General features: G+C 31.8%; 1 protein-coding gene across 1 annotated transcript; it reads right to left on the bottom strand.

The window, feature by feature from the left end:
• Nucleotides 1-10,328: 10,328 nt before the first annotated feature.
• On the bottom strand, nucleotides 10,329-15,402 carry HELRODRAFT_74772 (hypothetical protein; the record flags this gene model as incomplete). Its single annotated transcript, XM_009015001.1, has 6 exons — nucleotides 10,329-10,489; nucleotides 10,660-10,889; nucleotides 10,953-11,053; nucleotides 12,835-12,897; nucleotides 15,163-15,252; nucleotides 15,325-15,402. Coding segments are annotated over 6 exons (723 nt in total), but the record flags the coding sequence as incomplete, so codon positions are not given.
• Between the last annotated feature and the right edge of the window lie 697 nt (nucleotides 15,403-16,099).

The following is a 16,099-nucleotide window of genomic DNA, read 5'->3' as shown; positions in this document are numbered from 1 at the left end:
CATTAAGATAGAGAAAATCACATCGTTTCAATATCTAGGGGATGTTCTGGATTGTACTGGAACAGCTGAAGCTGCTGTTCATAGCCTAAAGTATGGGTTGGCAAACTACAGTCATTTTATACCATTTTAAGCGGCCAAACTTGGGTATAGAAACTTGAGGCAAAGGCAAATTTAAGAAATATTTATTTAAAAGCACTGATTGTATATATAGTCGACAATCAGGAAAACAATATCATTCTTAGTGTCACTATTACAAGTCATTCAATAATTTCCTAGTTAAATACTGAATATTACTATTTCTTAAGCTTTTTAAAGTTAAAACTGCATATCAATAAAATATAATTTTTCTATATTTAATATTAATATATGAAACTTCAAATTTATCCAAAATGTGCATGTAGAAATCTCATATTTAGTTGCTTTAAATGAAGCATTGGAGCTGTCTGCATATTTATAAAAAAATCAGTTATTTTTTTATACTGATAACAAATTTCTAAACTTTCTAGGTTTCTAATATGTTATGTTTGAACAAACAAGTATTCAACCTCCCACAGAGAAGAAAGTGAAGTGAGAACGCTTGAATCAACTCATGAGAGGTAGTGATAGTCCAGTGATATAGATGCAATGATCAAAATATCAAATTTACTTTTATGTGAAGATGATTTTAATGATTTAGGAGAGGGTAGGTTCTTTCATACCAACCTTTTAAAGAATGGTAGCATGACAATGACATTGAAACTCATTCTCAAATGGACTTGCCTAATTAGTGCATCATCATTGATATATCACTCTATTATTATATATAGAACTGGGTTAATTTTATTTCAAAAGTATTCTTTAAAAGGTTGATAAATGATGTTATCTAGACTTAGGAATTTTATGTTTAGAATCTTTAGAACTTCATCTACTCTTATAGTATAGATAATAAGGATGGGGAAGGATTGAAATACCTAAATTATTAAGTCACCATCAATTTAGTAATATTTGATTATCATTATATTGTGTAAAAATAAATTAACGAGTTCAGGTTGTTGGGATAAATTTCAAATTCGAAGCATGTTGCTTTCTAATTGTGATAATAGTGCATAGGCTTGTCAATTACGTTAGTCTACGATTAAATGTTGCTGCTGTAGAACGTCTGATCATTTTATATCTATCACATCAGTGTAAAACTGTAAATTTATATATATAATAATAATATTCTAAGCAACGTTTAGCTTCGACAAAGAAAACAAATATGCCGTGGTTATGTTATCGTTATTTAACGCGGACGTAGCCTCATGCTTATACTTCAATAAATCTTATGTCATTCTTATAAAAGTCTTATATCATTAAATCAATAATCAAAAAAACTAACACTAAGCAAAAGAAGAGACGTAAACGGTTAACTTATTTAATTAGCCTTTCTAAACAGTGAAATTACGTTAAGTTATCACCGAAAAGGCTATTTTTGCTATGTCATTCAAATCTGATGTAGTTATGGAAAGACAAAATAATTTGTTACAAAAAAATGTTTTTAATTTTTAAAACAATCAGAATCTGATTAACGAAAAAACCGTTACAGCATGCAAGTCAATTATATAAAATGATAGCAAAAAATAAATAACAGAAACAAAATGTTGAAGCATGAAAAATATGGAAAAAAGTAATTGTTTAAAAAGACAAATAAACAAATAACTTATTACTAGACTAGTTATTATTTTTGTAAAAGCATTTTCTCTGGTAGCATTTAAAATACTACAAAAGGTGACAGTGACATAGAAGATATTTACAAAAATGACATATTATTAAAAACAAATATTACTGATTTAATGGAAATAGAACAAATTGATGCTGATAATTCTGATGATATTCCTTTTTTCTCCCGCATAAACGATGTGGTAATCACAATTTGAATCTGGTAGCAAGAGTAGATGATCTGAAAGCAAGAGAAAATCAGCAAAACAAAAAGCTCTATGATAGAACCATAGCAAAGGTGACATCACTGTCAAATTCGAAGTACTAAAAATGCTGATATTGTAAAAAACATTACTGGTTCTACATTTATTAAACCAAATGTTACAAGGTGGTGTTCAAAATTTTATGCAGTAGAAAGAGTTGTTGACATAGGATTCGACAAAACTTTTAGTTGTCAGAAAGAATTAAGACAAGCTTTATTTGCAGAAAATATATTTAGTTTTTTGAAATTTTTTCTCCAAGCCATCAAACCAATAGTAACTGCAAATAAAGCTGTCCAACCTTTATTGCAAGCACTGACTGATGGTATAGAAAAAAGTTTTGGGCAAATTTTAAAAAATGATGAGTATCCGTTTGCCTCTATGCTAATTCCACAATTTGAAACAAACATTCTAACCTGTGAAAATCTATCTATCTATCTTCGTTTTGCGTCCAGAGTCTCGGTTCCCCGAGGTAGGAAGTTGTTTTCTTTGCCATCAACTTTTTGCGCCAAATTAGACGATCAGTTGTATCCATTTCATTTAAACTTAGAACTTTCATGTCTTGTTCGATTGTTTGAGACCAGGACTTTTTTGGACGGTCTTTGGGACGTGTGCAAGGTACTTCAACATCTGCAAGAGAAGTTATGGCACTGTTTTCACTTCGTTTGACATGACCAAACCACCGCAGACGATGTTGCCGGCATTCGTCTTTTATATCATCTAAACCAGCACGACGCAAGATTTCGATAGATTTGATGTGGTCCTTCGGACTAATTCGTTGCATCCATCGGAGCATTTTCATGTCAGCTCGTTGAAGTTGTTGTTCTAGTTTTGTTGTCATTGGCCATGTTTCTGCACCATATAATAAGACAGGACGTATCACAGATTTATAGTCTTGATCGTAGTTGTGGTGGGATGTCACGCCGCATCATATAGAGACGAGGAGATGCCATTTATTCCAGGCTGCACGTATGCGTGAAAACAAAAAGAATTCTCTTAAAGGAAAATTATTGACTTATATGAAAAATATACACAAAAAAATTGAACAATCAAGTAATAGTTTTTTTTAATGCAATTGATAAATAGATATTCAAATTAACTTTTGTTTATTAATGATTTGATGTCACACATTGAAAATATTTTTTCATAGATGGATATTTATTTACATTACACGCAAATTGCAAACAAGTGAGTCCTGTGCCTTCGTCTTCTAAAGAACGCGAACCTTAGCAAATAAATAGTGACAATTTGTATGATTACCTGGAAAATAATCAAAATTTTTCGGATTATGTGTTGGCTGATGAACTCAACAGTTACTTGGCTAAGAATATTGAAAGTTTATTTCCCTATCCATCAGTATGTGCAAGTTTCACTAAACTAAATTCAACATTACCTTGCTCTGCAGCGGTTGAGCGTCTTTTCAGTGTTGCTGGACAAATTCTAACCAATAAACGTTGTAGATTGTCTGATGATCATACCAATAAAATGATTTTTTGAGAGATCATCTTAAACACACACTTAAAAAAAACATTTATTAAAAAAAATATACATGTTGGTTAATAAATTTGCAAAAATTTTTCAGAAGGGTTTTTTAATAATAGTAATTAAAAGTAGTTAAAAAAAAGTTAAAAAGTAGTTAACTATTATGCAAGAGTTAATAACTCCTTTTTTTTAAAGTAGTTAAAAAGTTGTTACTATGTTTTTACTCAAGTAGTTAACTACAGTAGTTCACTACTTTTTTGGGGTGGTTAACCCATCACTGTGAAAAAACTAGTATGCTTCAACTATCTATCTACATTATGATTATATCTTACCGTCACTCAAATATTCAAGATACTATCGATTCAAGACTGTTCAAGAAAGTAAAAAATAACAACATCCACGTCATATATCACAAGACACCTTAAATATATTAGCACTCAATAAAATTTTGTTATTTATTATTTATTTAATTTAGTTTTTTTATCAATCACTTAACTAACATACTAAGTCATTAACTAAAACAAAATTTGCAGTAAAATTTTTATCGTCGTCTTTCTTTAAAACGGCGTCAATAACGCACAATTTAATAATTTGAGAATTCATATTAAATAATTAATCAAACGCAAATTATCTGCATCTCGTACACAAAAAAAACTTAAAAAGAGATGGCGTTGACGCGGAAATTAATGAACAAATTTGAAAATAGGGATGTGCAATTAAAAAGATAAACATTAATTCTGAGGAAAAAATGGTTCAAGTAGTTAAAAAATAGTTAACTATATTAGTCACTAACTACAGAAATAGTTAACTATTAGTTGACAATTATTCAAAATAAATAGTTATTAACTACTTTTAACTACTAGTTAATAGTTATTAACTACTAGTTAACTATTTGTAGTTAGCAACTATTTTTATGAGATTGTAATTGCTGAAGTTGTTTTTGTGTAGTGAAACCAGACCAGGAAGGAGCTGTATATGTGATTCATGAGATGATGAGTTATTCCAGAGCCGGCTTTAGGCATAGGCAAACTTTATTTACTTTTATCCTACTTTGATGAATTAATTTTATATACCTAACTGTTTTATTTTTAATTAATCGCAATATTATGCAGCAAGAATTTATCATAAAACAAACGTATTCCGGTTGAAAATTTTTTTTCAATGTGTAAAATTTTTTTGTGCACATTTGTAAAAAATGTCACTTGGTGCCACCAAGGGCCTCCTACTACCTAAGGCCGGCCCTGGTGATTCAGTGATGTCGAATAATTTTATGCTTCTGAGACCATGTGAGCAAAGTGTTTTGAGTGTGTAAAATGTTTGAAAACCTTTTGTGATGATGTGATTTATATGAGGTGCTACATTACGTGTGTAGGTAAATGTGTTGTTATTATTATTATATTTACATGCCTATTATTTTTAATTGATTCGTTCGAGTGATTGATGGGTGCTCTAAATGTAATGCTAATTTCTTACGACTATTACGAATTACCCTTATACACATATGTAAAATAAATATATATGCCTTTGCAAGAGGAAATGATTCATCATGGATTCCGATAGCTTAATGGTGCAGGTACATGATATGCAATTTCCTGTCAAGTCCAAAGAACTTATTCGTCAACTTTATTCCAAACATGTATTAAATTTTTTATTTTAATAAAAAATAAATATTTAATTTGAAGCTAACAACATTTAAAATTGATTTACCAAGTTTTCGTTAATGCCCCGACTCAGTCACACAAATCAAAGCTGTTACCACCATAGCATTGTAGGTTCTTAGTTTGATTTTTAGTCCAAGTCATGTCTTTTGAAAACTTTGGCGTATAGTTTTTTTAATATTCCTTCCGCTAGCGCTTTTCTTTTTTTCAATTCCTCCTCTATTCCAATTGCCTTGATTGAATAATTATGATACTGTTTCTATTTCTTCTCCATTCACTTTCACTTGTTGCCATGGTCCGTATGTAATTGACATTACCTTTATTTTCCTGATGTTTATATTCAGACCTAATTTTTCACTTTCCTGTTAATACTTTTTCACTTTTAATATGTCCATTAACTTTGAGCCAGGAATCTGAAACTTTGCCAACAGCAATCAACTATGCATAGGTCGCCGAATAAATGACATTATTATTATATTTTCTGCAAAAGTTTAATTAGTGCTGTTAAAGGGTCATTAGCGTATTACGTATGTTTCATTGAGTTATAAGAATCCATCATTGATATAGAGCCCCTTGGATTTTCCAATAGCAGAACAACTTTTGAATGTAACATATTTTTTGATTATTAAATTCGAAATCGTATAACTTGCCAAGTAAAACCTTGGGTAGTCTCCACATTTGGAACAACTGTACTATCTATCAACTACTTTTTGCCGTCTGTCTTGTAGCCAGTTTATTTATCCATGTGAGTACCTACATTGCATGGGTGGCACTCACTTCCAACTTTATTGACAAAATGCCTAACCTTGTCAATGCCAAATGTATTAACCTTGCCAAATACCTTGGAAAAAAGAAACATACACTGCTTTACCGTTATTCATTTTATCATGCACCTCTTTCGAAAAATCAAGCAAATGTGTTACGCGAAAACGCCAATATACTTAATCATGTTGACTTTTGTTAATGATATTCTTTTTGCTAAATATTTCACAATTTTTGATTTAATTATCTGTTTTACCATTTCTCATACATCCAATGTTTGTAAAACTAACGGGTTTATAATTACGTTGATCACGACGATATTTTTAATACCTTGGCACTATTGTTTAAAAAGTCCTACCAGTGTTTTGCGATGTCAGTCAAATTTTGTTAAAAATTGCAGATTGAGTCATCACTTTCAAGACATTTCATCTTCATTTAATCTTCGCAATTTTCAGGCGCTTGTTTTTATGTAGTTACCAAATAATCTAATTTGATTTTTGAATTATCAACTTGTTTTTGCGAGAATATAAAAGCCTCACTAGTAAAAAGCTGAACTAAATAAGTAAAAAACTTTTACTGTCGATTTTGTTGCCATCAGTAAGTTTATTCTCATAGTTATAAAAGCCACACTATTAAAATAAAAAGACTCCAGATTTTTGTTTATATTTTTTAGCTGCTGCATTAGCACTAACTTCTCTGCCTATGCGAATGTGATTTATTATACATAGTTTTATATTCCTAAAGTGCCTTTTACTTAGCTCTTTTTTATACTTCCACTGTTATCCAGGACCACTTATTTCTTGACATCTTATACAGCGGTAATATAAATTATGCCTTGCCGTCTTTTTTCTACCTAATTAAACCAGTTTTTTATGATAATCGAAATCTCCCATAAAAATAAGAGCTTCAACTGACAATGTTTTATAAAGTGTGCAAACAAAAACAGAACAACAAATCAGCAGCAGATTGTAGGAGTAGCCTTTTTTGTCTTAATGAATGTATTCTATAATTTACATAAACCCAATTCTTCAAATTTTCCACCGATCAAATTGATGATTTTCAATTTTTCTTCCAGTTGCGTCAGCCTAGCAATCGTTTTAAATAATTTCTGTAACTAAAAAAATTTGCTTTTCCCCAAGAAAACTCAATGCAAATAACCACCTGATTTAGTTAAAATATAAAACAAAATTTTTTTTGAGTTTGAAAAAAGGCTAAAGGTATATAATATTGTTCCTAGGTTCCGAGATATTGTCGGGCGATTGGGTGAGATAGATTAAGTAGATTAATCTTTGGCTGGTCATGGACCTGGAATTTTTGTTTTATTGAGTACAACTTCTTTCAACATCGCACGAGGGTCAATATGACAAAATTAACATAAAAAATCAGTTTTATATCGCACTTTAAAGTTTCTTTAACCTGTTGCCGTTGTTTACTGACACATTATGACGCATTTACCAATTTTCAGTTAGGACGGCTTTTGGCTGCGTTAATTTCAGGGTTCACAATATTCTTTCCGTCGTAACCAGGATTATATCTTAATTATTTTTGAATGGCCAGACTCTAGCACCAAGCACATAGATTAAGACATTTGTTTTTCCAAACGTGTTAACATGGGGAGCGCATGCATGCATAAATCACACATGTTGCTGTAATGTATGCAAGTTTTAATGTATGTTTGTTTTCATGTGTATGTTTTTATATGGAAGTTTATACGAAAATTTATTAAGAGGTATTAATTCAATTTTTATTAAATTCAAGCTTATTTATTGGTAATATGTAGTAAGGTTTTACGCTGGATTTGAGACAAACCGCAGGCAAGCTAATGAAGCCATAGCCACAAATTATAACAAAATGCATTGTGAACAAATCTGCCTGGGGCTGCGTCCTGTTGTTTATACTCAGTTCAATTTTGTTGACACTATTTTTGCTAATTCCATCATACATTTTATTTTAATTTGTTTTTTGATTTTCCTGTATTTGTTTGGCGAAGGGCTATGCCCGTGCCACTTAAAATAATAATAAACCCGGTACATTCCTAGTAACAATATGCTGGAATGAATTTTTTATTGATTTGGAACATAAGTCATTTATTTGTTTTGTTGTTTAGTGTTCTCTTTGTTCTTTGTTTTTCACATTTGAAATAAAAGTACTTGTACTTCTACTATTATGCTTGTACTTGAGGTGTAGGTACTTAAAATTGGATTTTTTTCGGTACTTGTATTCTTGAGTATGAGCACTTGAACTTGAGGAAAAGAACTTGAAAACATCTCTGCTTCGAAAAAATTATTTTTTCCTTAAAACTTTTGGGGGTAGGATAAAACAATTAAGGAAGCGAAATGAACGTCCATCCAAACGTTGGAGTGGAAACAATTACGTCATTACATAGCACATTCACATTGTCCCTCAGCATCAATTATGATGAACATATGACGTCACTGCCTCTCCTGCTTCCAGTAGAGCGTACAATGGGAAATACAACAGGACAATTTCAACTTAAATTCCATGGGTATAACAGATTATCTCAAAAAAATTCGTTATCAGCTGAGACACGTATTGTTGGTGTAATGAGACAACAAGTGTCTTCTTTCCAAATAAGGGCGATTAAAGAAATTGAGCTGTAAAGCGAGCATTTTTTCTATGTTATTGTAAACTAATCTCTTCATTTTAAAAAGCAAATTTCTGGCATCAAAATCTGCTTCATGTTTTAGTAATCTTCCTTTCTTTTCTCATATATCTCCACATCTCGTTCTCTTGCACTGGCTACCTATAAAATATAGAATATAAAATTTGCACATCTATGTATGTCTCAATTTAAATTACTTCCTATGTACTTATCAGATATATTGATTGAACCTAAACTACCCGGTTTACGATCGTCTTCTTGTTCTCACTTCTTCTTAACTCGTGTTGAACACTCTTTTGTTAAATCTGCATTTACTTTTTCTGGCCCTTTTCTCTGGAACTCTCTACTTCCTTTTCTGACTACTTCTCCATCACTTACGAAGTTCAGAGATGATCTCAAGACCCATCTGTTTGCACAATTCATTGAGGGGCGTTGTTGAACATCGCAGAGATAGCGCTTTATAAACTAATTGATTGATTAATCATCTGATAGCCATATCGCCTGCCCCTCCTTTACTTCACGTTCAAGTCTAACTCATTTATTTATTACGATCGATTTTTATGCATTGTCTATATCATACAAGTAAAGTTGTTTGTGAATCGTGACATCCCTGTTTTGACTTTCCAGGTTACAAGCTGGATGGCTGGTTTCGTTTACACGCTTTTTTGACTCGCTTTGTTGGCAGATACAATTGATTTGGCCTAATTTCCGGTTTTTCCAATTTCGTGTACCTAACGTACAGAACAATTTACTGACGGGAAGTCGTCCGTTTGAAGAGGGCGGTAGTATTTTTTTTTAAATTAATCAACTCGTACCGTGAAAAGTAATCCATGGTGCCAATCTCTATGCCAGCTTGAGTCGATGACATAAACAGTAAATGTCACTTTCTTACCGCCTTTTTAATTGATTGTTAGAGGTTAAGAAGGAACATTAGAAACAACAAGTCTGGCAAAAAGTTTTAAAAGAAGGACCATAACAAAACTTTATTAAAACCATTGACGTCAAAAGTGTTTAATCAATCAATCAATTAGCTTGTAAAGCGCGTATTTTCGAGATGTTCAACAGCGCTCCCCAGTGAATTTTACAAACAGATGGGTCTTGAGATCTACTCTGAACTAAGCAAGTGATGAAGAAGTAGTTAAAAGAGGTAGAGACTTCTAGAAAAAAAGACCAGAAAAAGCAAACGCAGATTTAGCATAAGAGTGTTTAACACGAGTTAAGAAAAAGTAATAAGAAGATGATCGTTAACAGGGGCGATTAGGTTTAATTAATATATCCGTTAAGTATTTAGAAAATGATTTAGATTGAGACTTGTACATTATTGTGAAGATAATAAAAATTATTCTATATTTCATAGGTAGCTAGTGCAAGAGGACAAAGGGCACGATCAACTAGACAAGCAGCAGAGTTAAGAGCTTTACTTAAAGGATAGAGTGTAGAATCAGGAAGACCATAGTAAAAATCAATAATCGAGTTACAATATTCAATCAATCCTAGATAAAACTAATGAAGAAACAAGTAGAAGAGTAGGATCATCAAGAACAGGCAAAAAAAATTTTTATTCTACTTAAATGAAGTAAGAACTTTCGGCAACACTTTTTAATCTGAGATAAAAGACACATGCTAGAATCGAAGATAAGCCTAAACTACAAACTTATGAGAAACATTGAGAGTTTTAGAATCAGGTAAGATAATAAATAGAAGGAATAGTGATTATTCCTTCTATTAACATTTGGTATTAACAGTTGGTCTCAAAACAACCTGCAAAAAAATATTCAATAAATAAAAACTCCTAAAATTTAATCAGTCTCATGATATTAATATAGAAACATGTACTTGATTTTTTAATCACAACATTAAAAAATATCATTCTAAATCTTCATCCAATTGATAATGGATTTTTCTTAATTCGGCAAGACGTCTCCTTTCTTTTTCCAAATTACTCTCAAGTTCTAAAACCTTTATTTGTGAATCCATTTCTTTTCGCTTAGCTTGGTGCAGGGTCAATTTAGTGAAATCAAACAACTCTGCAAAATAAAAAAAAACGTGACAATGAACCTTTTTTGTGATGCCTAATTAATTAATGCTTATTTTAAATTTATTCATAATGCATAATTAGTTAAGACGATAATGACAAATTTATCTTGAATGTATTATAATTGTCGTTATTAATAACAAATTTGTTTAAAATTTAAACCCATTTCGTCCATTCTTTCAGCTCCACTTTTTGCCGAAGCAACTACAAGTCCTGTAGCTTCTGATACACCTTTAGAAGCTTCTGACATCTGAATTAAATTTAAACTGCCTGCGGCAGCCTTTACTTTTGAAGCTGCCACTAGTTGTGCAGTACTTGCGGCTATTTCTTGGGCACAAACAACTAATTCTTCAAATTTTCCCTGACCATTAACTACATTATCGGCTGCATCGCTATTGTTTCACAAACCAAAAGTATATATTAATGTTTTAATAAAAAAAATAAAATAAACATACACTAAAATGTTAGCACCAAATCCAACAGCTTTGGCTGCTGAAATCAGACCTTCAGTCCATCTGTTGTGTTTCTTATAAAAGTCTTTAATAGAACTCGTTCCCTAACAGTTTAATTAAAGTATATTTAATGAAAATCAGCTAAAATATAGTTAACTTGAAGGAATCTAAAATTAACATAAATATTACGACGTGATGCCTTAATTGTTAAAGGCATCGGGTCTTGCTTCAGGACGCCATTTCAGGTATGAACAAAATTTGTTTAATCTCCCGAAACTCACTCTGACACTGGCATAGATAAAATATAATGTAGTTATCAGCCAGTACGTACACGTCGTGGGGGATAGGCAACAATAATGCGGAGATTGTAAATGGAGAGTATGCCGGTGGACCAAAAAAAGCTGGTGGGTGCAAAAGAAAATACCACAGCAGTTCAAAGAAGCATCCATCAGTCACTTGTATAAAAATGAGAAATGGATATCGTAGAGATGCCGGAGTATTTAAATTATACAGACTGAAAACGAAAACAAAAATCAAATATGGTTGTGTATAGGAAACGTTATATGCTGACGACTGCGCCTTAAGGCTTTATCTAAAGAAGATCTGTAAAAAAAGCTTGTCAATTTGCTAAGACCGAAGTTCTGCATTAGTGTTCCCTAAATACAATAGCACGAAAACCTGAAATAAATATTGATGACCAGAAATATACCAAGAAAGATAAATTTGTCTACCTGTAAAGTAAAACGTCAGCAAATGCTGACTTGGATGAAACTGAATTCCGCATTGCATAACTGGCGCCGTTTTTAAAAGACTCCATGAGCAATTCTGGTCAAGAGATTTAGGTACCGCCACCAAACTGAAAGTCTACAATGCCAAAGTTCTTCAATTGTTGTTGTATACTTCAAAATGCTGGACCTAATACTCCCAGCCTATAGAACAATTAAATTATTTCCATCAACGTTGTCTGAGAAAATAGCTGTTGTCGGTTATCGCAAACGAAAGCATTCATGACATATCAAAACGATCGCAGCTCCGTTGGACCGGACAGGTTGTCCGCATCATCAATAATCGAATTCTAGAACAACTTTTTCATGGAGAGCTGTCCAATGGAAAACGTTCAGTAGGGGACAGCGCTCAGATATAAGGATACGATATCTCTAATACAACGTGGAACCAAAGTCTTAAAATGGGAAAAATTAGCTTGCGATCGCTCATTTTGGCGTCAGGTAGTTGCTGTTTCGGAGTACCAATCAAAAAAAATTTCCGCCGATAAAAACAGGCTAGAAATCGCAGAGTAGGCTCAAGCGTAATGCCATTGGGCATCGGGATCAGCCTATTCTTGTCCAAAACCAAAAAGAAATCGGATACTCAAAGCAAAGATCGGACTTACCAGTCCTTTACGAGTTCACAAAAGATAACAAACAACGTTCATCATCAGAAAATTGAGAAACCGAAAATAGGCTCATCTTCGACTAAGAAGGTGCAGCTAAATAGGGGAGGGGCAAATTTATTTAATGCATGAAATTGAAGAGGCAAGTTTTTGTGATCTTTGTTGAGGCATGAAAACAGAATTATTATTATGTACGTATTATGTAAAATATATAAAAATAAATTGAACATTGATTCCTGGCAGGCAATGCCCTCTACAAATGATGCCCCTGTATCACTTTACAGTGACCTGATTTAAATGTGAAATGATTCTTGCCTATTATATGCAATGTAGGTGATTCTTAGATTTTACGATTAATCTCGTACGCATTGTGTGTGTCGTTGACACACCTTTGATACTTCTGAAGAAGAATCAAATGAAGAATGACTTTTAACTTTTAACAAGTTACATTTCAAAATATTTCATCAATAAATTATAAAGCAAAATTAACATTACTTTTCCCTGATCCACTATTTCTTTTTGCAAAATTTTAGACTTTTCTATAAGAATTCTTATTTTCTTTAAAAAAAATTTTATTTAAAATTTAGAATTTATAAAAGTTTATAATATTTATGGTACAAAGTCCAAAAATAATAAAGAACAAAATTACTAATGTAGCTGTTGCATGTTTAAAAAAACACTTTTCCAGGATCGATAAGCCTTTCGACAAACTGGCTCATCTACAGCCGCTAACACTTATCTTACATCTAAAATTACTTTTTTCCTTAATAACAACGTGTTTGTTCACCTGTTTGCTTTTGTCTTTTCAAAATCCTTCGATACTTTAAGTCACTACTCACTTGCCTCTACCTTCCTCTACCTATTTATAAACTTTTAATTGCCTTTTTACTTAATAGAAAATACTATACATATTTCAATTCAAATAATTCACTAATTCTAACAATTAACTCCAATTTTGTTCACAGTTCCGTTATTGATCCATTCGCTTTCATCGTCAATGCATCCACTTTACACCCCCAACACCACTCATTAAATACGCGGACGACACATACCTCATCGTCCCTTCACCAAACACCAACTCGATCCAATCTAAGCTGGGCTTGCTTCTTACCTGGTCCAAGCAAAGCAATTTTTCACTTAATCTACCACAACCACACTAACCAACTCAAAATTCTAAGTATCACCTTTGCATTAACACTCACCATTACTCCTCTCATCAACCACGTCATTACAAAAGACCTTACATGCACTCAAAACATTACTCTCACAGGGACTTAGGGGAATTAAACTCTTTGATGTCACAGAGTCTCCCATAATCTTATACATAAATATTCTGCTACATTGTTGTCTGGCTTTGCCACCCGGCAACAATAACATCAACTGCAATCACTTATTAACAAATTAATAAAACTAAATTATTCACCATCACCAATTCTTCAGCACATTAAACGCTCGCCTTTTTAAGAAAATTGAACCCAACTGTAACTATGTCATTCACCTATTGTTACCACTATTCAAAACCATATTCTAAAACCAGTCAACGCAAGCACAACCACGCAATCGCCACACACCCTCAACGTAATCCATTATAACCATTACTATTCACAGCATTACTGAGAAAACAATGGAAAAATGGAAGCATCGTTGATCGGCGGCATTGACAGTAAGGGCATACGCAAAAATTAAGCTGGAATTAAAGCGTAAGAAAAACTTTAAAAATAGTAAATCAGTTATTGGAAAAAAATAACTGAAGGGGTATAGTCATGTAAGAATGACAGCTGATATATTCCCACTGAAATCTTTGAAAACAATATTGAAAGAAAGAAAACGACCTAGAAAACATTGAACTGATCAAGAAGAAGGGGCCCTAGAGCGACTAAGACTAAAATGGAAACAAATCCAGAATTGATGTAAAAATAAAAAAAAAATAGTTAATTGATGCTGAACAGTCATGGACTCAACAGTCTATATTGGCTTATTAATACATGCAAAACTTAAAACAACAAAGAACAAAGATCAAAACACATTGGGAAAATTTGAAATGAAATGCTATAAAAAAAAATTAAAAATCAGCTGAAGACAGAAAGTAAGAAACAAAGCCATAAGAAATGAGCTTAGAAAATTAAATTATATACAAAAATTCAAAGTATGAAAATAAAGACAATTGGGATAAATTTACAAAATGCCAGATAACATAAAAGCTTAATTAAACATGTACTAATAAAAAAAATAAACTGGAAAAAAGGTTGGAAGACCTGGTAAGATTTGGATGGATGACGTTACAGATTGAACAAGAGTGGGAATGTAGAATTCAATAAAACTGACTGAAGACCAAAAATATTTGATTGATTGATTCATTCAATTCAACGGAGCCTAAGAAAGGGTCAAAAATCGATCACAAAAGAGCACATATAAGTGAGTAAAATGCACAAATCTATATTTCAAATTTTTATTCAACCTTGTATTTATTTTTTACCAAAAAATATCTAACTTAACAAGAACAGTTAAAAAAATTGATAAACTACAGTAGGCAGTTTAAACAAATTGGTTAACATAGTATCACAAGAGACGACCAAATACTGTTTACAGATCATATCTAAGGCTGTTTATTTTCATATAATTTATCAGCTGATCAAGATCAATTCTCATTATTTCTTTTGTCACTTGAACTTTCTTTAAAAGTACAGACTATAAGTAAAAGCAGCTAAAAATTATATTAAATAAAAAAAATAATATTAATAAGCTTAATTTTACATACAAAGTAGAATAATTTTTTCACAAGAACAACAAAACTTTAAAAAATTGTATATTAAGCTCGAATACCATCATCAGATTATTGCAAGAATCCAACAGCTTTTCATTTACTTCCAACTGAAATCCACTCTGATTCGACTTTGAACCTTTTAAAATTTCCTACATTGAATATTAATGAAAGGTAAATAAACATAAAAAACATAAATTGAAAAAATGAAAAATGGTCCCCACAGCTAGTCTATTAGCTGCCTGTTCAATAGCAATTGTGGTTTGCAGCATTTCCTTGTCAATCATGTCGTCAAACTTTTCAACTTCAACATCATCTATTTTGGGCAGTAACGCGGTAGTCTGAACGATAATTCGGTCCAGCAACTGATTTATAACAGCAGAAATGTTCAAATATTCATCGGATGAACCTAATAAATTTGAATTTAAAATCGATTATCATTTCACCGAAAAGTCATAAATGTCATAAAAAATTATTTTTACGCTCAGCCTAATAATAATACAATTGTTATAATGTTTTTCTCAAAATGCAAAAAACATTGTTTCAACTCCGGCTGCCAATGTTCACATTATGCAAATTATTTCTACTCGTGTAAAACTTAACATTTTATTCATTGAGAAAGCAATTATAAAGCACTTTCAGATTTGTGCAAACAAACTTAATAAACACGATTAAAAAAGTTATATCGGTTAAAAGCTAAAAATTTTAAATTACAAAATTTCATGGTAGTTTTCTGCCTATAATGTTAAAAGTCAAACTATCACGAAAACAAACCTCCACAAAAAAAATCCCTCTTCACAACAACAAAATTTAACCTTTTTTTGAGAGTTGAGTCAATTGAAATTATGACTACGTTCTCTGTCTAAAAACCACTATTTACAAAATTTCATGCCAATCAGTTCTCAGGTTTAAAATTTATAAAAATCCTTATCAAACAGATTCTTTCCGAAGCCGGAGCAAGTTAAAACCAAGCCCACGTTCTCCACCTTTTTTAAATTT

Source organism: Helobdella robusta (genome assembly GCF_000326865.2).
Source record: "Helobdella robusta unplaced genomic scaffold HELROscaffold_15, whole genome shotgun sequence".
NCBI classification, from domain to species: domain Eukaryota; kingdom Metazoa; phylum Annelida; class Clitellata; order Rhynchobdellida; family Glossiphoniidae; genus Helobdella; species Helobdella robusta.
This window is presented reverse-complemented; position numbering and strand designations above follow the sequence as displayed.